Source organism: Actinia tenebrosa, unplaced genomic scaffold (assembly GCF_029948245.1).
Source record: "Actinia tenebrosa isolate PJP-AT-01 unplaced genomic scaffold, QUT_ActTen_1.0 PGA_scaffold4__44_contigs__length_22323623, whole genome shotgun sequence".
Classification (NCBI taxonomy): domain Eukaryota; kingdom Metazoa; phylum Cnidaria; class Anthozoa; order Actiniaria; family Actiniidae; genus Actinia; species Actinia tenebrosa.
Window position 1 is genome coordinate 7935000 of NW_028292581.1, and position 26870 is coordinate 7961869.

Genomic DNA, 26870 nt, shown 5'->3' on the forward strand with positions numbered 1-26870 from the left:
TCTTTGAGTGTTGAGGTGATGTCCTAGAGTTGGCACAGCGATATTCTCAAAGCGAGAAGATAAAATCCGTATCTTAGCTTCTAGTGGCCATGAGTAATATATTCTGTTAAAAATATAATTCTCGATAAAATACAAGTTTTTTTAAATATTCAATAATAATGCGATTCCGGCTATGAATTCTTTCTGGTGCTATTTTCATAACGGTGACGATATCATTTTTAAATATCTCCAAATGTGAAGATATCGTTTTTTAGTAACAGAGATCTAGAAAATAGATATTTCATCGATGATTATGTATTAAAATGTTATTGTAATGCCATTTTTGTTTATGTTATTTTAAGGTTATTTTTCCAGGCAAATAATATGCCATATGAAAAGGTAAAAGTAAAGTAGCCATTGTTATCTTTGGCACGTAGATCCACTTTTGCTAGCCTCGGGTCACGTACTATGCCGGTGATTTTAATGATATCTCTCGTCCGTATGATCATTATCTTTTGAAGTGCATAGGTCCAATTCCTATATCTTTGCCGTTATATATCGTGTCACAAATATATACAAAACTAAAGCGGCCAAAAGGCACTTGCTCGCTTTCCTGTCTCTTTGACTTTCTTCATTGCAAAAACGACGCCTCGTTAAGAAGCCTCACCAGAAATGAATAACACCACCAAAGTGCCACCATTCAGAAACATCGACGAAACTCCATTAGGATATCGTATAGCAACCGGGATCATTGGTGTGCTAACACTTTTGACCAATACAGTGCTTATAATAGTACTGCTGAGGCTACGTGGAATGTTGGCCAAACCATACAATATTCTTGTCTTGAACCTGGCTGTTATTGATGCTTTAACAGGTATGTGAGTATAAGCAAGTGGTCAGTCTTTTAGCGAGTTACAAAACATAGCCATATATAATTAGTAGTATAACAGGACCAAAAAGAATATGAAGGAAGATCGCTGAGGTCACGGCTATTAAGCTTTTGTATAATGCTGAATTTGTTGAATCTCTGGACTTTCTTTCCTTTATGGATTCGCTTTTATTTTCAATGTTGAAATTCATAGAAATATGTATTTTTTAGGGGTGACGAAAAGACATGCAAGACTTTCCGAGACCGGTTAGCTAAAGTATACGTTTCATATAACAAGCCCAAAAGCTCTTTTAAAAGCCTCCCATAAAGCATGCATCTCATATATCCAAACATGAAGTATTCAAATCGAGGGTTTAGATAACATAACTGTCTTTTCCTTTAGGGATTCTCATCTTTATAACCCCCAACATGGTGATCCCTAGTACTTACTTCCCGTCGTCCTTGATATTCAACGATGGATACTGTTCTCTGATTGGTTCGCATTATTTCGTCATAGCATTCGGCAAAGCCTCCATCCTAACAGTCACGTGCCTGGCGCTGAATCGATGGCTATCGGTGATTTACCCAATGAAATACAAGCTTTCCTTCACCAATAAGAAAGCCTGTATTTACATCGCTACTATCTGGATCGTCATCTTGGCAGTAAGTACAGGTAGACCTAAACTTTTTGTCATGACAACTAAGGGTGGAACCAAGTGCACTTCAGTGCGACCCTATCCATGGCCATGGACCGTCCGTATAACAACAGAGATCACTTACACAGTCTTGACCTTTTTTCTTCCTATGACCATTTGCTGGATGATGTTCGCACACATTTACTTCAAGATAGGCAAATCGTTGAACAATGGGTGTGCAACAGATAGAGCGAAGATGGGGCTACTGCGCATGTGTGTGATGACCGCTTTGGCCATGACTATCTGTTGGGCTCCAAGTGAGGTGTATCTTATAGTAGCTCTGTCTGTAAGAAACAACAATGTTCTTGCTCCAGAATTAAGGCATCAACTACACAACATCATGAAGGTCATCGGATTGTTTAACAGCTGTGTGAACCCGTTTATCTACTGTCTTAGTAACAAGACGTACAGAGAAAAGTTGTTTGGGTTCTTCTCGTCCATTTGATTCCCTGTACAAGAGGATGATGAAGAAGAATAAGACAGAGTCCCAAAAAGCAAAGCTTCTGGGTCATTTGCCGAATTAACAATTCATTAATCTAAAACTGACTGTCTCGTTTAACTTATCAAACTAAATCCGTTAAAGGTATTCGATTCAAATCTAAAAATCAAACTCAGAGACCGTTTTATTATACATTTTGTAAACAAAGAAAAAGAATGACTTGAAGTAATAATTAGAAAATGTTTTGTTGTTGCTTAAAAAGATATCTCAGCCGGTTTCCATTATCCAAAGGAGAAGGTGCTTTTTCAGTTGAGTCACACGAGGACCGGACAACGGTTCTGTATCGACGACAGTCAGTATAAATAGCAATACATATCATATAAAACATAGCAATAGAAAGAAATAATAAAAATAATAAACAAGTGGCAAATTAGCACCTAGTCTCCAATCCGTTTTTGTCAAAGGGGAATATTGTTTTGCTATATAACAAGGCTAATGTAAACCTATATAGTTCAAATTAAACGCTGTCAAGCTGTCGAGAACTGAATGCATGGGAGTTTCAGGTAATCGGAAGCGTGATCTTTTTAGTTAGGTTTATACTGCGAATTCTAAATAAGGCACGCCATGCAAGCAAAAATCTGAAACCCTAGCTGAATCAATCATCTTGGATATGTTTTATATAAATTCGTATAACTGGATTTTGAACCATATATATTGACAATACATGATGTTTGATCATAAAGCTGCGGTTTCGATAGTCTTTTTAGAATGGTATTTCCTTTAAGACAGTAGACACCTTTAAGTAATTTTTTTTAATATTCTGCGTGCTTTCATTTCATCAGTGAAAGTAAAGTACGGGCTAGAATCGCTAGGAAGGCTTACTATCATCTACTTTTCAAAAAGATGATTATCCATCTCATATGATGCATGAATTTACAAAAAAATCTCAAAATCGCACACCGAGACGCTAGCTGTGCAAAAGGTACTATATATGATGGATAAAAGGGATACATCTTCCCACTTCGATACTGTAATGTGTTAGCCATGGCTGACGTAATTTGCAACAGAGCACAATTTTCAAATTAGTTCATATATATTTCTATATATATATTTTTTAATTTTTTTAGAATTTTGTTTTTTTATCAAAATTCATATTGAAGGATTTGTTAATACTGAGATTTACGTAATCTTTTGATCGAGAAATAAATGTAAACAATATAATGAATAAATTTAAACAACGAATAAATTTTAAAAAATAAACAAATTTAAAAAAATGAACGAACAACTCCTGCAAAAACAAGGCTTCACTCATACAATAAATTTAAAGATATTTGTTGAACAATGAGAGTGAAGTGAAGTAAATACAGAATAATCTTTATCGACAACATGACATATAAGACACGTCTACTTACTCACGTTCAGCTGATCCATTTCGGATTGAAGGAAACTGAAAAATATTAGCATGATCATGAGTATCAGTTACAAACCATATTTTAGGTATAACCTCTAGTTTGCTGAGCTGTTTCGAATCCCAGTTTAGAAAAATATTTCACTGGTTTTCAGCTAAAGAGTCATAAAGTCTAAGAAGCGCGATGGTATCTCTAAAGGATTCGTCAGTTAGTATGTTATTGCTTGTATTATTCTGTGGGATATTTCTCCAAAACGTTTCAGAAAGTCAACAGATTGCAGGTAATTTAATTACAACCTCAATTTAGAACTTATTTTTTATCTTTATTTCATTTTTTTCATTTTACTTATAGTCAACTCTTAGGTTATCAATAGCTAGTGGGTTAAAGAAAAGATAATACAAAATGTATCGCTGAATAATAAGAGATCAAATAAGAGAGGCTAGGAATCTACTACAGGTTTTCCCCAATTACAATAGATCCTATCAACTAAACGGCATGGATAAATGATTTAAACTAAACTGAACTAAATCGGTCCTTAGAACTAAAAGGCTCGTTCACACGGGCGACGTACTTCATATACTTGAGGACATCGCTATTTTAAAACATTGCCGGAGCGGCCTTCCGCTTCAGTGTTTTTTTTTTTTTGGCAGACTTGACTAAGATAACTATATATCTGTCTAATATACAGCTAATAATATCGATGTGATTATTTAGAGATTTTCTTTTCAAATTCATGCATCACATAAAATGTATAATCACCTTTTTGAAAAGTAGATGATCTGAAACCGACCAAGCGAGTTCTACTACTAGCAACAGCACATCTAGCCTTCATCCAACCTGCACATGATAGCAGAAAATAACTGAAGAAAATCAAAACTCGCCATTAATTCAAGCTCGCTAGCTGTGGTCCTAGCGCGTTAGTTGTTTAGGAAAATTAAGCCATGATACATTTTGTTTTTAAGATATATTGCATTATTTAATTCCGAGAAAAACAAAAATAGATAGGAAAGCAAAAACAAAAAGATGGCGCTGGGGTTACTCGTGACGGGTGATTCCTGTCCTTTTTAATTTTTTTTTATTCGAGATTTCAATCCCCCCGTGATGCGTGTTCTATGATTTTGAAGTGATTTATACGTGATCACCAGGAATCCTTGAATCAAGGTTATTCATTAAGGGCATTTTGTGCTATTCGTTCGCTGGAAAAAAATTTCATGATTCGTGATCCATATCCCCTCTGTGCCACGTACCCTGCAACCAAGGCAACCGGGGTTCGATTCCCAGGTTGGTATTCTTAGTTCTTCCCCGCGTTCTCCAGTTTTTCTCCATAAATAAAAATACGTACTCGATGAGTACATGTGTCTACTGCTGATAGATACGCAGCAACATTTTTGAATCATGTATATGTAGAATATTCACTTGTAGGTATTCAGGGCTTAATATTCTGCTTACGGAGCTCAGTTATCCCTTTAAAGGGCTCAAATATTGTCACTGTAAAAATCTGAGTCAGTGTCATGAAGCGACATTGTTGACATGCTTCGTGTGGCACAAACACGCCAATTCAGTGGTCGTTTTTTGCAATAAATTCTTTCTAGGTATTGCAAATACCTGAAAGCACTTTAATTAAACAACACTTGACACATTCCACGAAACCAGTGTGCTTAGCTTGTTCCAAAAAACAGATAAAATTCACTACAAAAATGGCTGCGATTATCTTGTAGAAATCACTGTATCCTACCGAATCATGGTTTGATATGTTGGTCAAACGTTTCTCAGTCGATAAAAAGCCGTAAGCAGTCGCAAACAGAGCAGCTAACTTGACCAGCCAATACGGACACTGGTGAAAAACGCACTGCGGAGATGGCGTAGCGTAACTAAGGGCAACTTATATTTTTGATGCCGGTGTTTTGATTGTTTTACAAAATTGTTTTACAATAATAATAGCAATAATAATAGCAATAATAATAGCAATAATAATAGCAATAATAATAGCAATAATAATAGCAATAATAATAGCAATAATAATAGCAATAAAAATAGTAATAATAATAGCAATAATAATAGCAATAATAATAGTAATAATAATAGCAATAATAATAGCAATAATAATAGCAAAAATAATAGTAATAATAATAGCAATAATAATAGCAATAATAATAGTAATAATAATAGCAATAATAATAGTAATAATAATAGCAATAATAATAGCAATAATAATAGCAATAATAATAGAAATAATAATAGCAATAATAATAGCAATAATAATAGCAATAAAAATAGTAATAATAATAGCAATAATAATAGTAATAATAATAGCAATAATAATAGTAATAATAATAGCAATAATAATAGCAATAATAACAGCAAAAATAATAGTAATAATAATAGCAATAATAATAGCAATAATAATAGCAATAATAATAGTAATAATAATAGCAATAATAATAGCAATTATTGGATCAAAGATTTATAAAGACCAATTTTGCAACGAGAAAATCTACAAGTGGAAAGAAGAATTACAAACCCTCTCAGAGATTGCAAGGTGCCAGCCACAATCGGCCTATATCGCATTTACAAAGGGATACAAATCCAAGTTTACATACTTCATGCGAACAATTGAATCTTTTGAGGACTATACTGATCCTGTTGATAATGTGATAAATGAAATGCTTCTTCCAACGCTTTTTGGTCAAAAGGAACCACTACCTGAAGAGCTGAGTAGGCTTTTTACCTTATCCCCTGCGGAAGGAGGCTTAGGGATGCCTGCACTAAAAGAAGAGGCTCCACAGCAATATGCGGCATCACTTCTAATAACAGCTTCACACACTGAGGCTATTAAAACGCAGAGCAAAACGATGTATACGACCACAGAAGATGTGAAAAAACAACATCAATCACTAAAAGCTGAAATCTCTAAATCGAAAATGGATGAAATCGATGCAGCATTACCACCTGAAATACTCCGTCAAGTAACCCAAGCAAGAGACAAAGGAGCAAGCTCATGGCTCAATGCGATACCAATTAAAGAACAGGGACTTATTTTGAATAAACAAGAATTCAGAGATTCTCTTTGTCTGCGCTATAAATACCGTTATCGGGTTTACCAAGTACCTGCGCTTGTGGTACAACCTTTTCGGTAAGCCATGCACTATCTTGTAAAAAGGGAGGATTTGTTGCACAAAGGCATGACAATGTCCGTGATCTACTTGCCATACTTTTAAACAAGGTTTGCAACAACGTTCAAAAGGAGCCACAGCTTATCCCATTGGATGGCGAACAATTTAATCTAAAATCTACTAGCACAAGTAAGGATGCAAGGCTCGACATCAAAGCTGGATCGTTTTGGGCACAGGGAGTAACTGCATTTTTTGACGTAAGAGTATCGCATGTTAATTCCAAGAGCAACCAAAACAAATCCACTTCTACAATCTTCAAGGATCAAGAAAGCGAAAAAAAGAGAAAGTACCAGCAAAGAGTAATCGACGTCGATATGGGAACTTTTACGCCCTTAGTTTTTGGTACAAATGGAGGAATGGGGGCAGAATGCCAGATTTTTCTAAAGCACCTTACTGAGAAATTAACCAAGAAGACAGGGGACACATATGCAAGTACTATAACATGGATTAGAACTCGATTATCTTTTGAAATAATTAAGTCAGTACACATGTGTGTCAGGGGGACAAGAACCCCTTTTTTTATGGACAATGAATTCTTGAATGACTTTAATCTTAACGCCAATGTAGCGGAAATTTAGAAATATTTAGATTTTAATAATAATTGTATAGTTTTAATATAGTATTATATCAGTGTGAAGAGCTGGACTCGTGTTTTGAGCTATTAATTTATTTTACAAATATGTTTTCATAGATAAATAAGTATATATTATATAGATTTGTTATTTTATATTCATAATCTTTTCTTTTTTGTTTTATAATTATAGCAATATTCTTATCACGTCTCATATTATAATGAATTATTAGTTAATTATTATTGTCAATAAAGTTATTTATTTATTATAATAATAGCAATAATAATAGTAATAATAATAGCAATAATAATAGCAATAATAATAGCAAAAATAATAGTAATAATAATAGCAATAATAATAGCAATAATAATAGCAATAATTCCCTGCAATAATTCCCTGCATTTGTGGCAAAATAAAATTATATTTTTTTACCTGGAGTCGTGCATTATTCGCCATCTGAGAAAGCAACAATATACTCCATCCTCGAAGTCAGAGGGCAGGAGGAGCGTTTGCCTCTAAAATTGTTTTCATTTGTTTTGGGCATTAAAGAAATTGAGAAGAAGAAAAAAAGGGAAAAAGGAAAGAAAGAAAAAAAAAAAAACCCACACACTAGTGGATTTTCAAAGGTAATAATAATGGAGAAATAAGTCTATTTGTCAGGTAATTTGGTAATTTGTTCTGAATCAGTAAAATAACACCGAGATTGAGATGTTTTTTAAGGGATTTCCAGTTCGGCTTTCTCGTCTGTGAGGATTAGAAATAAAGTCTTGAAATGTGCTTTGATATGGCTTGTCAGTTATATATTAAAAGGCTAGCGCTATGATCTTACTTAGATCCCCCACAGATGAGCGCTTTCGCTCTTGGGGTTAATGCAATTGAAAATAATAAGTTTAAATAATAAAAAAAGGCTATCTTTGATAACTGAATCGAGATGAACAGCCTTTAAAAAAATCATTTTCATTTTCACTAACATTAAGATTCCCACTTCACTTTAGGATGTGAGAGAAACCCTGTTGGGATACAGTACAGGTCAGCCATTCCTGACAGCAGTTTAACAGCATCCTCTTATTATGATTCACGTTTTAAACCAATATATGGTAGACTACACGGCTCACTTGGATGGGCACCCAGTACAGTAGACAACGATCAAGATTACCTGCAGATTGACCTTGGTCGGTTAATTGAAGTGTGTGGTGTAGCAACACAAGGTGGTAGATATTATAACGAATGGGTGACGCAATACAAGCTTCATTTGTCAAAGCGTGGTGCTTTTTGGGATACATACCAAGAAAATGGAACGGAAAAGGTACGCAGGGGTTTCCTGATTGTTGATCAGACAGAACTTCTATAATTGATGGATTTTACTTATTCATTTTACATTATCGTACCTTTCATCTGAAGGAAAACCCTCGGTTAGGATCGTCTGCAAAACTATACACCCTCAACGGTGCACTAACTTTTAAAGTGTGATTGGTCATTTCCAGCGCCCATTGTAATGTGCATACATAAACCAAGTATTTTATTGCTTATCTAAAAAAGAATGTTATTTTTTCCTGTTTCTCATAATACTCAGTTTTGTTAACTTATAATGACACTCAAACACAACTTATGGCGCCAAAGGATCATAAGTCGATTTAAAATTTAAAAACCAAAAAATGTGACCGAAATCTCAATTTGTTCGTTAATTGTTTTAAAATAACGTAATTGTATTGGGAATAAATGGTGGTGTAGCTGTAGTACACTCACCGTTTACCTTGTGCAGTCTCGGGCTCGATTTTTGGACTGGGCATCGCAGGTGAATAAACTGGTTTTGTTCGTGATCTCTCCCGCTGGCTTCACGAGAGTTTTTTTTAATTCCGCCCTCCCTCAGCATTAAACCTAGCCTAACAAGCTAAATTCCAATTCGATGTATGAATTAGTATTGGCCTGACTTTGGTTATTCCATAGTTTGTTTATATGGCTTCGATAAAAGCTGAGGATAATTTTTATTTTACCGTTCCATCGAATTACTATGGCGATAATTGTGAATTATAAACTTCAAAAGAGTTTCGGAAAGCACACGTAATTAATCATTTCTGCATTCATTTTTTAGATGTTTCAAGGTAACAGTGATATGTCAACTGTTGAGATACGTTGCTTACAGAACCTACAGTCAGCGAGATACATCCGGTTTGTACCGACAGCTTACCACATTCATAAAACGATGCGTGTAGAGGTTTTTACTTCGTATCTCGGTAAGCACATTCAAACTTTAGATACTGAAATTGAGAGTCTAAATGTTATAATGTTAGATTGGTAAAATATGTATTTCCTTCACCCGCCTGATTTTCTAATATATCGACAGTTTGTATTGAATATGGCATGTAAGAACTTAATTCACACTTCCTTGCACCTGCTGGTCTGGTAGTTGCATCCATACATTATACCAGATTTTTCATACCGATCTTTTCCTTTCAATCGCGATACTTCAAATGATAATTCTGAAATACATTTTGTTGCAAACAGACGGACCCGACATCGTTCCACATCAAAGGTCGTTACAGATGACTTGGAGAATTATGGATAAAGTACAAGTAGTATCATACTTGATGGAGTTTAAGAACAAAAGTAGGATAGAAAGCTTGAATTTATCAAATGACACAATGGAATACAACTTAACTAGTCTAAAGCCCTACACTGAGTACAGTGTTCGACTAAAAGGGATGTTAAGGAGTGATGGAGCTGGAGTATGGAGCAACTGGATCAATGCCAAAACTATTGCTGCTGAAGGTATGACAACGCCTGCCAGCTTGGCGGGCTCTGAAATGAAGGAACATCCCATTTTTAATATTCTTTAATTGTTAATTTCATCATGTATAATATTCATTTGAAGTTCCAGAATGTTCCCCAGTGATCACAAACATACAAGTTGTATCATCTACGAGCATCTCTATGGCTTGGCAACAGGACCCCACATGTTTAAACGGTATATTACGAGGTTATATCATCCAGTACAGTCTACTTGATAACAGCACAGTACAGTCTATCAATATCACAGATGATCGCTTGTCTACCAGTAGGAATGTGTCAGGACTTCAGAAATACACCAGTTATAGCTTTAGAATCCTGGCCTATACTATTGGGGAAGGACCACTGAGTAATGCCTCCTTCATCAGAACTGCTGAAGACGGTAAGTATTAATGAGTGTGGGAATGGAATATTGAAGGCCTACCTTATAGGGTGCAGGTTATCGGGAAGAGAAAGACCAAGGGCATTTTGCACCATACCTAAGAAAAAATGGTAAACAATACTTAAGAAAAAATGGTGAACCATCGAGATGATTTTTCATGGCTTGGCTGACGTCACTTCCGTCCGTCCGTACGTCCGTACGTCCGTCCGTCCATGTACACAACACAGGAATCCCGCTTGATGTCAAAGCAAAACTACTCACAAATGCGCCTAAATGCACAGAAAAAAATCACTTTAGGACAAGTAATAGACCAAAAACAATTTTAAAAAGCTTTCATGTAGTCAAAGATGGATCAAGAAGTGTTCTTCAAGAATTCAGGTGTGTGTTTTTTTTAGCAAACAATATATATATATATATATTTTTTTTTTGGCAAGCATTTTTCTCGACGAATCGACAAATCGAAGACTTTCTCTCAAAACGTTATATATTTCTATAGATAAGCTTAATTTATGTTAATGCTGGAGGAAAAATAACACGACGGATAGCATATTACGACAACAAATATTCGTCCTTTATTTAGCTTTGTAAATCTTTAATCATTCGGTTGTTTTTAACCAACTATTGTATGTTTTTCGTTCAAGAAAAAGCAGCTTTGTTCGCTTCCTATCACGGGAACCCATCGGCAAAACAAAGAAGACTTTCATTCAATAATTTTATATCTTTCTACAGATAATTTATTTAACCATTGAATGAGATATAAATTTACACCAAATATTCAACTTTTATTTCGCAGTTCGAGCAAGTATGATTATAAAAATGAGCTTAAATTTGTGTTGTTGAAAGATGTTATTGTATAGACCTAGACTTTCACTTTAAAAAGCTAAAAAATATTCAAAAACATTTACAAACACCAATTTACTGACAAGAAATTCATCATTTTGTATTTTGCATTGCCTTTTGCATTATTTTCTATTTTGTCTCAGTTGTTCTTGCCAAGTTTAATTGAATGTAAACTTAATTCGTCTCGTTCTGTAAAAGACGTAATTAAAGTAAGCATATTTTCTGCTCACCTTAACCAGTTTTCAATTCTGTTTTTTGGTCTTGATTTGCCCTAAATCTCCAGATTTTCGATTTCAATGAAAGACATCCGAGGTAAATTTCACTAAACTTGATATTGTATTGCATCATCTGTAGTTATCTTTCGTTTTTTTCAAGTAAAAGAGATTCAAAGCCTAAAACTGTCGGCTTTGGAAAACTTTGTCGAAAAATCTTCCAAGAACAAAACTAGCTCCTGGGGGTGGTGGTGAGTTGTAAACAAAATTCCTGAGTGGGACCGGCATTATATTCGCGCAAAGAAAACAAGGTAGTGCATTTCAATATTCGATTTCACTGCATAGTTTTTATTATGGGAAAAATTATCTTCATCGCGAATAAAAAATAATTGAAAATTTTTCCCCCGATCTTATTTTTACCGTTTCAGTTTCATTCAAATTGTTCTCACTGTGACTTCTGTATCGGGAGCTCCGCTTTTAGGCAGTGCCTAAATATATATATTAGATTGCATGACTATTCACTTTTTAAAATCGTATTCCTCACACAAATTCTTCTTATGGTGAACTGGCTGGAAACCTTTAGTTACTCCAGCTTACCGGCACTCTTCTATATAGATGTATTTACAGTGCGAATCGAAAAACCGTGGGCACGTAGAAATATTTCAAGAATGTTCAATAGCCAATTAAAATACGCTAAAGAAGAATAGAACATTCCTATAATATTTCTAGGTGCCCACAGTTTTTCGATTCGCACTGTGGGAAAAACAATTTCAATATTTACTTTATTTTTTTTCTTTTATGAATATTTTTATGTAAATACCATACTGACTATAATGCAAATAACAAAATATAAAATGGCAGCAAAATATTTGTAATAATCTTTTATTTTTTATAATCATTATTTAATTGTCAATTTCGTCATGTATAACATTTATTTTGTAGTTCCAGAATGTTCTCCAGCGATCACAAACATACAAGTTGTATCATCTACGAGCATCTCTATGGCTTGGCAACAGGACCCCACTTGTTTAAACGGTATATTACGAGGTTATATCATCCAGTACAGTCTACTTGGTAACAGCACAGCACAGTCTATCAATATCACAGATGATCGCTTGTCTACCAGTAGGAATGTGTCAGGACTTCAGAAATACACCAAATATGGTTTTACAATTCAGGCCTATACTATTAGAGAAGGACCACTGAGTAATGCCTCCTTCATCAGAACTGCTGAAGACGGTAAGTATTAATGAGTGTGGGAATGGAATATTGAAGGCCTATGTAGGCCTTTTCAGGGCTCTGCCTCGGGATTAGGTCGATATGCGTGTATTTTCAACGGTTTTATTCAACGTGGTTCGTCCTTCAATCACATATTTCCTTCGTAATCGTTTACACGTTCACACGAATATAGGTTCACAAGAATACACGATTCGCTGTAGAATCAAAAACTTATAGTCATCAAAATGTCAATAAACTTCTAACAAACTCAAACAATTACTTACACATTTTTATGGCTGTCCCGAGGGGATTCTAGGACAGTCTCGACATCTTTCCGTATAACAGTCAACTCCTCTCTCTCAACTCCTCACTTTCACTCCCCCCCGGGCCCTACGAAACAGCCCTTCCCCAGGAAGCCCGCGGCCAAACATTATACGTCGCAACAGCCTATTTTATAAGGTGCATGTTATCGGGAAGAGAAAGACCAAGGAAATTTTGCAGTCAATAATGTCAATGCTTCAACATTAATGGCCTGCAAAAATACACACGGTACGCGTTCTCTGTATCAGCCTACACTGTAACTAATGGTCCATGGAGCAACCAGTTGACAAAAAGAAATGCAGAAGATAGTACGTACCTCATGGAGTTGACGAAGCACAATTTATTGGGATACTTTTGCGTTTTACACTAATATGGACATTTTCGTCTAAGAAGACAAGAAACTAAATATGGAATCTCAGATAACTTAGCTATAAAATTGAAAATCCCTTTTTACCTCTTTTTTTACCTTTTCCTCGTTTTTGTCTGTATATTCTAAAGATTCACGACTATTTTGTTATAAAATGGCAAAAAAATATGTATAATAATCTTTTATTTTCGATAATTATTCTTCGTTAGCTGCACGTTACGTCATCGCGGCCATGTTGGTATCATTTAACAAAATATTTCTCATTAGCACCATTATTAACGGTACCACAATGGCCGCCATGTTTTTGTGTTTTAACTCTCTTGGGAATGCTTGCAACCCATCAATTCTCTAATTTTCAATTTCGTAATGTATCAATATTTATTTGCAGTTCCAGAATGTTCTCCTGTCATCACAAACATACAAGCTGTATCATCTACGAGCGTCTCTATGGCTTGGCAGCAGGACCCCACATGTTTAAACGGTATATTACGAGGTTATATCATCCAGTACAGCCTACTTGGTAACAGCACAGTACAGTCTATCAATATCACAGATGATCGCTTGTCTACCAGTAGGAATGTGTCAGGACTTCAGAAATACACCATTTATAGCTTTAGAATCCTGGCCTATACTATTGGAGAAGGACCACTGAGTAATGTTTCCATCATGAGAACTGCTGAAGACGGTAGGTTTTTTTTAACGCGTAGTTATTTTTTGATGAATGCGGAAATGGAATATTGAAGGGTTACCGTATAAGGTGCAGGTTATCGGGAAGGGAATGACCAAGAAAAATTTACTGTCAAAAATGATGCTTCAACATTAATGGCCTGCAAAACTAAACACGGTACGCGTTCTCTGTACCTCATCGAGTTGACGAAGGATGAATAGATTGCGTGACTATTCACTTTTTTATTAAATTATATACCTCAGGCAAATTTTTCTTATGGTAAGCTGGCTCGAAAACTTTAGTTAATCCAGCTTACCGGCACTCTTCTCTATTAATGTATTTAGATCTTTACAGTGCGAATCGAAAAACCGTGGGTACCTAGAAATATTTCAAGAATGTGCAATAGCCAATCAGAAGCGTTATTGTTACCTTTCTGTTATCTTGTGGTTAGAAAGTCAATTCCAATTGGGCAAAGAAGAATAGAACATTCCTAGAGTATTTCTAGGTGCCAACGGTTTTTCGATTCGCACACTGTGGAAAAAAATATTATTAATGCTTACTTTATTTTTCTTTTTTTATAAATATCTACATGTAAATATCATACTTAATAAAGTGCAAATAACAAAATATAAAATGGCAGCAAAATATTTGTAATAATCTTTTATTTTTGATAATCATTCTTTAATTGTCAATTTCGTGATGTATTAATATTTATTTGCAGTTCCAGAATGTTCTCCTGTCATCACAAAAATACAAGCTGTATCCTCTACGAGCATCTCTATGGCTTGGCAACAGGACCCCACGTGTTTAAACGGTATATTACGAGGTTATATCATCCAGTACAGTCTACTTGGTAACAGCACAGTACAGTCTATCAATATCACAGATGATCGCTTGTCTACCAGTAGGAATGTGTCAGGACTTCGTAAATACACCAATTATAGCTTTAGAATGCTGGCCTATACTATTGGAGAAGGGCCACTGAGTAATGCCTTCGTAATCAGAACGGCTGAAGACGGTATGTGTTTTTTAACCTATAAATATATATGTACATTTGCAACAAATATCTTTAGTGTCTTTAAAATAAATAAAAAAAGTAAGTACTCTAATTTTCCTAAAATTCGCAGCTCCCAATTGCTCTCCAGAACTCAAGTCTACTCATGTTCTTTCTTCAACAATCATTCGAGTAAGTTGGAATCGACTATCAAGGTTACCTTGTATCAATGGAATTGTACGTGGATATAAAATAAAATATCAACAGAATGGAAAGGATATAACAACATTTCATATCAATTACAATGGCACAACTACAGCAGACATCGTTGGATTAAAGAAATTTTCGTGGTATACTTTTCATGTCTCGGCGTACACTGTCAAAGATGGGCCGCTAAGTAAGGAATCATTGTCAGCAAGAACACAAGAAGATGGTAAGACATAACACCGCAAGAGTTCTAAAAATGCTTTATGGAATTATGGAATTATGCAAATATGGCGCCTAACTTGAATAACTATTGCTCTGGACTGACTAAACTTGCGTTCACGTGGAAAGATAGCATAGAAGCGTTTTTACACGTATGAGAGGCTATTCAGTCCAGAACAATAGTTTTTCAAATTGGTCGCCATATCTTCATTATATACTTGCAGCTCCCTCTGCCCCAGTGAATGTTAATCGCACTTTGTTACCCGCTAATGGATCCCTTGGACCGCGTGTTGAAATTAGATGGGATGAACCTCGTGAAAAAAATGGTGTGATCCGGAAATACTCACTAGTCTACTTCTACAACAAAGATAACGCTACGGAAAAGAAATATGAAATCATACCAGATGGAGGACAGCGTACATACTTCCATACCATTGATGTTATCGGAGAAACAACTTTCTCGTTCAAAGTCAATGCGTACACCAATAAAGATGGGCCTTATCAGGATGGAGAAGACCTGGTTGTTCCTGCTTACCGTAAGAAATAATATTAGGGAGCATTTATTAGGAGGAGCAGTGGCGGATCCTTGAATTAAAAAAGGGGGGTTCCAAAATGTGCGCCACTCAGTAAAAGCTGGTAAGATTGACTTCGCAAAAGGGTGTTCCGATTTCATTCTACTGAGTGTAAAGAACGTGGCTTCACAAGATCTCACAAAAAAGGGGTTCCATGGAACCCACAGAACTACCCCTGGATCCGGCCGCCACTGGGGAGAGGCGGAGTACATTGGATAGATGGATATAGTAATATTCTTTGATTTTTTAAACCAAATCAATTCGCGCCTTTCGTTTTTATTTTAGTCTTCCTGGCTCTGTAAAAAAGGACTATATCCCTTAAATGTTTCCGTTGTCCTCCCATGTCCGTTGTCCTCTCCATTCTCTCATATACAGACACTTTACCATTAATAATAATAATAATAATAATGATAATAATAATAATAATAATAATAATAATAATAATAATAATAATGGAACTTATATAGCGCACATATCAAAATTCATGGCGCTTCACAATAAGAAATAAAATAAATACCGACGTATATTACAATATTAATGAAATGTCATAGTTATTACGGGCAAATTACAAATTGCAGTTAAGTTTGCAACCCCTCAAATTTTCATAATTGTTGCAAATCTCCAAACTGATACCTACTTAACGAACAATAGCCAAAGCGTTGCCTTTTATTCACTCATTATAAACTAGCCTAGCACAATTAGTTCAGAATTCACGATGTTTTTTATTTTTTATTTTTTTGAAAATAGCACCAGGTTTTCCTCCTGCAAACACAACAGTGAATAGGATAAACGATTCGACATTCGTTTTACATTGGAAGAGTCTGCCTCTAAGCCTTAGTTACGGTATTATAACTAAACATCAAGTAAAATGGAGACTTCTATGCCAACATCCTGAGATAAAAGAGTTTTTACCCTGTCAGACTAAAACGGACATCGTTTCAAGTCAAAACAACCAATATACAATCCCTAATCTTTTGGTGTGTGGACGTTATGATGTATCAGTAAGAGCGTATACAAGTGCTGGGCCTGGGCCATACAGTCCACCAATCATTATGTATATATGTAGAGGTAGGTATGACCAGTATCTGTGAAACTCTGACCCGTCTGAACATCATAATGCATGCTTGCAATTTATATTTATATTGTATTAGACAGTTTGGATACAAATCCACGAACATGTTCTCCAAACCGCGGGGCTAGAACGTTCATTCTCTTTAACTTGCGCCATTGTATAATCCTCCAATAACGTCTCTGTTATGGAAATTGCTGTATCAACTGTTGTATGAGTACCATGTAACATAAGTCTACCATAGGGACTGTAGGCTAACAGACGACTGACCAATATAATGCTATGCCTGGAGATCACCTTTATTAATGTACAATCGATGTGTATACACTAAAAGCACAGAATTCCCAGGCAGTGGGGCCCCGTGCCTTTAGTAAAGTACTTTTGATTGATTAAAATACAGTTACAAAACACCCATGCATATTGATAAAGTAATAGGTATGGAGCTCATCTATGCTATGCCTGGTTAATACTTACCTTTATCAATGTACATTTGATTCGTTACAATACAACACTGAACACCCATGCATATTGATGAAGCAATAGGTATGGAGCTCATCTATGCTATGCCTGGTGAATACTTACCTTTACCAATGTACATTTGATTCGTTACAATACAACACTGAGCACCCATGCATATTGATGAAGTAATAGGTATGGAGCTCATCTATGCTATGCCTGGGGACTATTAACCTTTACCAATGTACATTGATTCGTTACAATACAACACTGAGCACCCATAAAGATAAAGTAACAGGTGCGTGCCTCCTCTTTACTATGCCTGGGGTACACTTTTACTAATGTACAGTAGGTGCATACGATACGATAATTACCAAAAAGCCCAGGCATATTGAGAAAATTGTAGGGCATCTGATTCATCCTTTCTGTGCTTGGTGATCACCTTTAAAAACAGAAAGCCCAGTTATATTAAAAGAGTGATAGGTATATACGATAGAGTAACTTACAACATATATCACTAACCCTAAATAGTAACAATGCGAAAAATACATATAAAGTAAAGAAATAGAAATACGTTCCGAACAGTTTGGGTGGTTGGCATCACAGATACACCGGAAAGAACCATGATGCATCACAAAGGTAAGAATACTTTTTAGTTTTCTCTAGAGTTGTCTCAACTACGTCCTCAAAAATGAAAGATGCGCAGGCATTTGTTCATGCCTACCTGCCTCCTTGCCTCAATGTCAGTGAGTGAGTGACTGTCTGTCTGTCCGAATGTGACAGTGTCCGAATGTGACTGACTGACTGGTTGACTGTGTGACTTTATGGATATTGTCCTCGTCAACAACAATGTTTGACGGTTATTTAGTATTTTACGAATCTAGGACGTGGCCGAGAGTTAATTTTTTAGTCTCGGTTTGAAATGCACATGTATCGTATGTTCCTGCGCCGCGTGTGGCAGAGTTCCCGATCTCAAAACCTTGTGTATGGCGTTACAGTTGTTTTTCTAAAAGCGTCATGTCTACTGATGAACTGAATCAAAACAGATATTTTTTCTTTCATCAAAAAGCAAACTTTTGGGAATGTAAAAAAAGCTGTTTCGATGAAATGATCATTCCCTGCTGTAAAGAAAAAATAGGCATATCTTTGAGGAGTCGTAATGCGAAAGGGGGGAAGTAGTTAATGCGCATGCTTGTTACTAGCTTTTACGAAATAAAAGTTTCATGTATCAGCTGTTTCGGGTCCTTGAGGTTTTTCGTTTTCATGTTTGTTTGTCTCTGGATAAGAAAGAATCGAACATTTTTCTCTTATCAACATGCTTTGGCTTGCTTTATTTTATCTACAGGTAGCTCAGATGGTAAAGGGAACATCTAATGTCTCAGGTATTGTCGTAATGTAAGATTATTATTATTTCTTATACTAAATATTTCGAATTGACTGAAAGAGATTTCGTGTCAGCCAGATTAACTAATTACATAAAATTATCTTTTAAGGACCTTTGACATCGTGAAGCTACTACAAATTAAAATAATCATTAATAATGATTTTTAGTATATAATTACCAATGAAATATCTATTTTTCTCTATTTCGAAAAATTGATATCTTCACACGTGAAGATAACACCATTGCGATGGCTATTCAAAAATACACGGAAAAAATTGCCTGAAAAAGTCAAAACATACTTCCTTGATGATTATATAATAAACAGAATATTACATGGCCGCTTCGCTGCGCTCACTCGTGAGAGATTTTTTCAACACTCGAAGATAAAATTCGTATCCCCGCGCGCCCATGTAATATCCTCTATGTCAGGATAGAACTCTTTAAAATGATAGGGCTTCATAAAGTAGATAGCATGCGAGAGTTTTGAAATCCACTCGAAAGTCCTTGACAATATTTGAGGAGGCCTCCAGCAAAATATACATATAAACACTTTAACTTTGGTCTTTTATAACTCTGCTGTTATTTATTTAGTGGATTTTCCCAAAAATACTTTTCTTGGAGCATTCTTTCAGATGACAGCTTAAAATCGGCTTTTTTTTTTTTTGATAATGCAGCTTTGGACCACCTACTCATTTCTTAAATCATAAACTTATAGGTTGTGACAGAAACCCAGTTGGGATACAGTACAGGTCAGTCATTCCTGGCAGCAGTTTAACAGCATCCTCTTCTTACAATGCACAACTTGGGCCAAAAAATGGCAGACTATATGGAAATGGATGGGCAGCCTTTTCAAATGTGAATCCACGAGATTACCTGCAGATCGATCTTGGAGAGCTACGTGAAGTATGTGGTGTAGCAACACAAGGCGGTAGTGATAATAACCAATGGGTGATAAAATACAAACTTCGCTTCTCCGATTATGGTGGCTACTGGAAAATATATATAGAAAAGGGAAAAGATAAGGTACATTTGTTTCCTGAATGTATATTTCAGTGATTTTTGTTTTATTTTATATTACCCCACGACCGACATTGTATAGCATGGCTGCATATGAACACAAACTCGCCTTGGTTAGGTTCGGTCTGCGAGCGATTTTTCTATACCCTCGCATTCTTATTCACACAGATGGATCATGAATTTCATTCGTAATCTTTACAAATGGATTGCATTTTATGACTTTTCGATTTCAGACTTCTTTGGATTCGTATAGGCTTTGACTGATAGCGCAGCGCGCTGATTCTAAAAATAGCTTAAAGATTCGGACAAACATTGCATTCTGTTTAGCCGCTACGAGGATTATACGAACCGATTTTATTTATTTTTACTTATATTATTATTTTACTTATTTTATTATTGTTACAATAATAACCCATGTAAACTAAGATCAACTGGGATCGGCTGTGAAAATTATCTGCTGAAAGTAAACTTGTAAGTTTGTTTGTCCGAATTTCGTCTTTGTCTTCGTTTTTATGACGTCACGGCTGCGCTGCGCTATTAAGCTTAAATACAACTTACAGCGAAGATTATTTACAATTAATAAAAGACAAAAATGTTACAAAATTACAAAATGTTAGGGCAGGCTATTACAAATTTTTTACAAGCTTATTTTTTCTTTAATTAATTTTATATGTGTTTTATCAGATATTTCAAGGTAACAGTGACATGTCAACTGTTGAGATACGTTGCTTACAGAATCTACAGTCAGCGAGATACATCCGGTTTGTACCGACAGCTTACCACATTCATAAAACGATGCGTGTAGAGGTTTTTACTTCGTATCTCGGTAAGCACATTCAAACTTGAAATACTGAAATTGAGACTCTAAATGTTATACTGTTAGATTGATGTAATATGTAATTTATCGATATTTTCAGTTAGTTAATCTTTTTCAGAATTTGATGTGTCTTTCAAATTATCAGCAGCTTGAAGAGAAGATATATTTAATGTAGTCAAAGCCTTCACCACCAGTTGTCCTTCTTTCTCTATGACACACGACCGTCGTGTGTCATAGAGAAAGAAGGACAACTGGTGGTGAAGGCTTTGAAGGGCCTGTCCCTTGCATCCCTACATCATCCCATCCCATCATTCCAAAGCCAACTTTCATTTCAACTCCATTTTAATTTCACTGAACTTCTCCATGCACTGTAAAAATATGTTTTCCTTTTGCTATCTGGTGCCCAGGTTAAAACTATTATATAATCGCACTTCTAAACAGTTTCTCCTAATTTGAGCCATGGACTAGATCTACTCTTCCTAATTTGATCATTTATCCTTTGAAACTTATTTAAGCATATATGTTGGTAGCATTGTTAAATTCAAAAACAAATGATGAACTCCTTCATTTCATAAATATTCGATCAATTATTGTATAACATACACAGTTTGTTCATAACAGATGGACCCGACATTGTTCCACATCAAAGTTCGTTACAACTGACATGGAGGATTATGGATAACATACCAGTAGTATCATACTTGATGGAGTTCAAGAACAAAAGTAGGATAGAAAGCTTGATTTTACCAAATGACACTATGGAATACAACCTAACAAACCTACAACCCTACACTGAGTACAGTGTTCGACTAAAAGGGATGTTAACAAGTGATGGAGCTGGCTTATGGAGCAACTGGATCAATGCCAAAACTGCTGCTGCAGGTATGATGATAACTCCTACATAAATCAAAACGTTTTAGGAAAAAAAAGCAAAACTCCACTCTCGTAAGCATTTTTTTTTTGGGCTTATTGGTAGCGTGCAATCAGTACAATGCCGATTAATCTCTCTGTGCTAAAGCACCCATCCGTGAAAAACGTTTGCATTTCTTCAAAAAATTTAGTAACCAAATGTAATGTGGTATGGCTTATTGCATCCTCTTCATTTAAAATCTTGACATAATAGGTTTGAAATTCACGCATAATTTACTACTTTTATTTTGTGAAAAAAGCTCCAAGTATATCCCCTGCTAACACATCAGTAAAAAGGACGAACAATTCAACATTTGTTGTACTTTGGACAAATCTACCTCGAGACGTCAGCAACGGTATTGTAACAAAATACCAATTACGATGGAGATTTTTATGCCGACATTTTGAAAAGTTAAAGTCCTGGCCCTGTCAGACTAAAACAGATATTGTTTCAAGTCAAAACAATCAATATATAATCGATAATCTTTTGGTGTGTGGACGTTATGATGTATCAGTAAGAGCGTATACAAGTGCTGGGCCTGGGCCATACAGTCGACCAATCATGGTTCATACATTATGTACAGGTAAGTGTGAGTATATGTGAAACTCTGAATCGTCTGAATCTTTTAATGCCTGCAATCTACGCTTACGCTGCGGGGAGTAGACAGCAGGAAAAAGACGAATCGAAGTACAGGTCCTGCAAAAATAACATCTCATTTCGCTAATTATACGAATTCGAGCGTCTTGCAGCAAAACGCTGCTGACTAAAACATGAATGCGTGAATGGAAGAGAAAACTTGCTGGCGCGGACGTTTTTTAATAACATTCTAGACCAAGCCGTCTTTGCTAGATTTTAAGCTAAAGTAATGGTCTATAGAATAGCGGTCTAATATCTGAAAGAACAAGAGTAGCGAATAGTGCAAAATAACGCCTTTTGTTTTTCCCCAACCTAATTTCAAAATTGTTTGCATCATTCATTTTAACAAGTAGTAGATTTATACTAAAACAAATAGACCTCTCGCCGTCATGTTCTACGGTTCAACAGCCTATTCGCCTCTTGGTCTCATGGGCTATTGACTCTTAGACCGTTCGGGCGGCGGGTCTAATCGTTAAGTATAAGGTACGCGCGTCCTATCATATCGTAGGCAATTACCAGCATAATAAGTTATGAATTACTATCAGCAATTATTGAAACCCCAAGCATATTGATCACGTAATAGGTACGTGCCTCATCTATGCTATGCTTGGGGTAGTCTCCTTTGCAAGCAACTCCTTGGGCATTCTTTGGCGGGGCGGGCTACAGGGCAGGCTTCCTTTGGCATAGAACCACGATAGAGAGATAGAGAGATTCAGAGAGATGCCTGTGGAGGAGGCTATGTCCTATGCCTGGGGAACGCCTTCAATAAATATACAATATCAGCAATCCCAGGCATATTGATGAAGTATGTGACTCATCTAGGCTATGCCTGGGGTATACTTTTACTAATGTACAATCACCATACAACAAATGAAATCCCAATTATGTCGAAGAAATGATAGGTATGCGGCTCATCCATGTCAGGGGAACAACTTTACCAATGTATATTTGATGTGCATACCATAAAATAACAAAGGGATATTGAGAAAATTATGAGTAATACCCAAGCTGCGTCTGGGGAATACCTTTGTTAAGAAAGCGATCAACGCATGAAGATACAACAGCACAACGCTTAGGTATATTCAGAGTGTTAGGTATATGCGACAATAACGAGACCTAAGGCATTTACCCTAATTACTAAAACAACGCAAAAAGTCACATTGGAATATGTTCTGCACTGTTCTGTGGTTTACATCACAAGTACGAGATTATCAGGAGGAACCACCATGCATCATGTGAACACAAATAACAGGTAAAAGAACCTTTTTATTTTGTTTGTTCGGATTGTCTCAACCTCGGTGACTTTCAAAATGTGCGCGGAAACATGTGGTGTGTATTTTTCATTTTACCGCTCTGCCTGCCTGCCTGCCTGCCTGCCTGCCTGCCTGCCTGCCTGCCTGCCTGCCAGTAATTTTTTCGCCCATCAGCCTTTTCTCGTGAATACGAGACACTCTTAATGACTGATTTGTGGCTTCCTCAGGTTTAAACTATCCTGGAGATTGTCAAGGTCCCAAGAGCAGCGGAAGATTTGGAGTATGTTGTAGTTAAATTCTATCTAAGGAATCGAGAAAGCTTTAAAGCTCCGCAGCTTATTCGAGACCGTTTAAATTTTTATTAATAAAATAATCATAGTTGCTAAGGACGACAATTCTCTTAAAAAGAAATACCTTAAAACCTAAAGCCTTCTGCTGCACGACACTACTTGCCCTTGTCCGCCATTTTTTGTACTGCGGAGCTCATCCAAGAATCGATGCGCAATAATTGCAATTGCCAATAACAACGACATATTGTACCATTATGAGAGAGATGTAATTACATGTGTGTTGAAGGAAAGAGAGAATGAAGTTACAATGAATAACTAAAAAAACTAATATGCTTTTCTTCAGAACACTTGGTAAATAAGCATTTTAAAATAAGCTAACGCTAGTGGTTAATACGCTTGGTGAACATTTCATTATAAGAAACGGAAATAAAACCAGCCAAATTTTAATTATAAGCCGGGCTATTTCCTGTGATAATGATATAGACGGTTCTTTTTCTCTGTTACTTCCTCTCATAGTTTGCATAAATAAGTCATAATCAAAACAAAAATATTATTAATAAATTGGTTAAAGCAGAATTATTTTCACTTCTAGTAAGGCCTGAGTATTTGAACTTGAGAATCGAGGACAATATTTGTCTTTTCTATTTTTGTGTTTTTCTTTTATTTGTTTGTTTTATTTCACTTTAAACACGTTTTTAACATTGGCGACTGATTAATTTTGGGACAGTTTTCGTTTTACCTATATTTAATTCCACTATATTTTAATTTTCTGTCGAAAAGCAGACTATAATATAAACAAATTCAGGTACTACAATCATAAATACCCATCAGAATTACTGAACATTTAAACAAAATAAAAGTTATATTTCATTTGGGAATAAGAAGACTTACTGATCAATAGGCTACGCAGCAACCATAGTTAACTAGTTTTCGCCTCATAAACTGAATAATTACAAACATTTATTTTTTCTCAGCAGACTTCCAATGGTATAACAAGCAATTTAGATGCAAAGATTTCCTCCTAAAAAGAAATATCAGGCTTAGTTTTGAGATGACATGATTTTGTGAAATTATGCAAAAATAAAGTATGCGGTTTCATTACGCATGTTTTATATTTCATGTACTATCAGCTGTTTCGGTTCTTGCGGGCATTAATTTTTTGCCTGGATAAGGAAGAATTGAAGATTCTTCTCTCATATGTATTACAATGCTTTGGCTTGCTTTATTTTATCTACAAGTTGTTCAGATCTTATGCGTAAAGGGAACATCTAATTGTCCAGGTATCGTAGTAACTGAATGTATGATTCATGATCGGTATTGCTCCCCATTATATCTAACTGACCTGTAAATAACCTACCGTCTACTTAAGTAATTATACAAAATTTTCCCCTTCAGACTAAGAAACTTGGTAAAAGTTAGACGATTGTCGTTTTTATCATTATTGCTTTTTAGCTTAATGTGTTTTCCAGCTATGTACAATTTAATGTGAACGGAAGTTTCATGCACGACGTACATTTGATATCAAGCATTTCTGAACTAAAGCAAAGGCATTTTATTCGTTCAGTGTTGACCGTCGCTTATTCTTGATAGTGCAGTATTGAACTATATATTTTCTTAACCACAAACGCAGGATGTGACAGAAACCCCGTTGGAATACAGTACAAGTCAGTCATTCCTGACAGCAGTTTAACAGCATCATCTTCGGCTTATAATGCACAACTTGGGCCACAAAATGGCAGACTATATGGAAATGGATGGTCAGCCCTTTCAAATGTCAATTCACGAGATTACCTGCAGATTGATCTTAGAGGGCTACGTGAAGTATGTGGCGTAGCAACACAAGGCGGTAGGAATAATAACGAATGGGTGACAAAATACAAACTTCGCTTCTCAGATTATGGTGGTTACTGGAAAACATATAGAGAAAATGGAAACGATAAGGTACATTTGTTTCCTGAATGTAGTTAGCACTTCTATTCTTGCCGTTTTACGTGACGTCATCAAAAAACTAAAAATCAAAGTATTCACTCGACATAACTGTTTGCTGAATATTTTGTTTATAACGTTTTAAGAAAAGTCTTACAAAAATATTATATTATGGGTGTTGGTCTTAGATTTATTGGGAGTCAACTTCTGTCACGCAATTCTGTCATGCATTTTCAAAGCATTAGATATAGGGTAATTCAATAGACCCATTTCGAATTCCAAATTACCCCCGTGGTTCTTGATTACAGACTCATTTGCACAGAGTTTGTGCAGAATATTCACGTTTTCTAGTCAAGGTCCGTCGAGTTTCAAAGTGTTTGTATTGTTGAAGTTATGCATTCTTTACTTTATAATCGTTGGTGTTTGTGAATATTTAAACACTGATAGGATTCTAACCCTGTGCAAATGAGTCTGTATTCAAGGAACACAGCGGTAATTTGGAATTCGAAACTGGTCTATTGAAATAATACGTTCTTAACTCTAAAAAATTATTACGGCATCTTTATTTTGAGAATCATTGTCATTGAAAAATTGAACTGGTTGTTGGATGGTTTTCAACCTTCCTAATTTGGCCGCCATATTGGTTTCCCTCCATGGGACACCAAGATGGCGGACCTGTGGATACATTTCAACTAAATTATAAACACACTATCAATCGCTCGTTTCTTTGTATCTACGACTTATTTTAACTAGAGCTTTGGCTGACATACATATGGTTTTGGTTGCTCTTTTGGCCTATGTCAGTTTTGTTTTATATAAGTCCTGGAAAAAGAAAGAGGTTGCATTTGTGTTGTTGTGGATGTGTTCTTGAATAACTCGTAATAAACTAAGAAATACTAATTATTCAAGAACATTTACTAATGCCAATTACTGACAAAGAAAATTTTTGTTTTGCTTTAACACTAAGTCTGTCTTTTGTCCTTGTGAATTTAAACTGAATGTAGGCTTATATTTTTCGGAAATGTTTGCCTCTACTAATTAGTCGACTGGAAAAAAATATTCTAGATGTGAACCCATTGTACTTTAACCCAGGATTTAAACCCCAAAATTGTCTGCTTACCATTCGAATCCTCTCTTATCAACAGAAATACTTAATTAATATATTATGTTTTTTTTTTTTTGGAATTGAAG

At 35.6% G+C, this 26870-nt stretch overlaps 3 protein-coding genes and 1 pseudogene across 4 annotated transcripts in view; all 4 read left to right on the forward strand.

The window, feature by feature from the left end:
• The first annotated feature begins 628 nt into the window (after nt 1-628).
• Nucleotides 629-2398, forward strand: LOC116287180 (allatostatin-A receptor). 2 transcript variants are annotated; one of them, XM_089037107.1, is made up of 2 exons: nt 629-853; nt 1251-2398. In XM_089037107.1, exons 1-2 carry the CDS (start codon nt 652-654, stop codon nt 1985-1987), a joined length of 939 nt encoding a protein of 312 aa, XP_088893233.1. In that variant the 5' UTR covers nt 629-651; the 3' UTR covers nt 1988-2398. The 2 variants fall into 2 exon arrangements, with proteins under 2 accessions (XP_088893233.1, XP_088893234.1); XM_089037108.1 differs by lacking the exon at nt 629-853 and adding an exon at nt 866-1114.
• Nucleotides 2399-3348: 950 nt separating this feature from the next.
• On the forward strand, nt 3349-18687 carry LOC116307899 (receptor-type tyrosine-protein phosphatase F-like). The gene is made up of 11 exons (XM_031718223.2): nt 3349-3670; nt 8131-8441; nt 9228-9369; nt 9641-9904; nt 10008-10304; nt 12299-12595; nt 13651-13947; nt 14651-14947; nt 15057-15356; nt 15574-15885; nt 16669-18687. The coding sequence occupies exons 1-11, from the start codon at nt 3574-3576 to the stop codon at nt 17010-17012; spliced, it is 2958 nt and encodes a 985-aa protein (XP_031574083.2). The 5' UTR covers nt 3349-3573; the 3' UTR covers nt 17013-18687.
• Nucleotides 5868-7252, forward strand: LOC148906942 (uncharacterized; annotated as a pseudogene).
• Nucleotides 18687-26870, forward strand: part of LOC116307898 (receptor-type tyrosine-protein phosphatase delta) — a 35970-nt gene continuing 27786 nt past the window's right edge. The window contains exons 1-6 of the mRNA XM_031718222.2: nt 18687-18828; nt 19546-19853; nt 20532-20673; nt 21286-21546; nt 21834-22157; nt 25384-25694. Coding sequence (XP_031574082.2) covers nt 18762-18828; nt 19546-19853; nt 20532-20673; nt 21286-21546; nt 21834-22157; nt 25384-25694 — 1413 coding nt within the window. The 5' untranslated portion in view covers nt 18687-18761. The remainder of the gene's footprint in view (nt 18829-19545; nt 19854-20531; nt 20674-21285; nt 21547-21833; nt 22158-25383; nt 25695-26870) is intronic.

What these genes read in the sequence shown, in the direction of transcription:
- LOC116287180 (XM_089037107.1), top strand. Translation starts at nt 652, where the DNA reads ATGAATAACACCACCAAAGTGCCACCATTCAGAAACATCGACGAAACT. An exon ending in TGTTATTGATGCTTTAACAG is followed by an intron (nt 854 to 1,250) that starts GTATGTGAGTAT and finishes CTTTTCCTTTAG; the next exon opens with GGATTCTCATCTTTATAACC.
- LOC116307899 (XM_031718223.2), top strand. Translation starts at nt 3,574, where the DNA reads ATGGTATCTCTAAAGGATTCGTCAGTTAGTATGTTATTGCTTGTATTA. An exon ending in AATCAGAACGGCTGAAGACG is followed by an intron (nt 14,948 to 15,056) that starts GTATGTGTTTTT and finishes TAAAATTCGCAG; the next exon opens with CTCCCAATTGCTCTCCAGAA. An exon ending in AGCAAGAACACAAGAAGATG is followed by an intron (nt 15,357 to 15,573) that starts GTAAGACATAAC and finishes ATATACTTGCAG; the next exon opens with CTCCCTCTGCCCCAGTGAAT.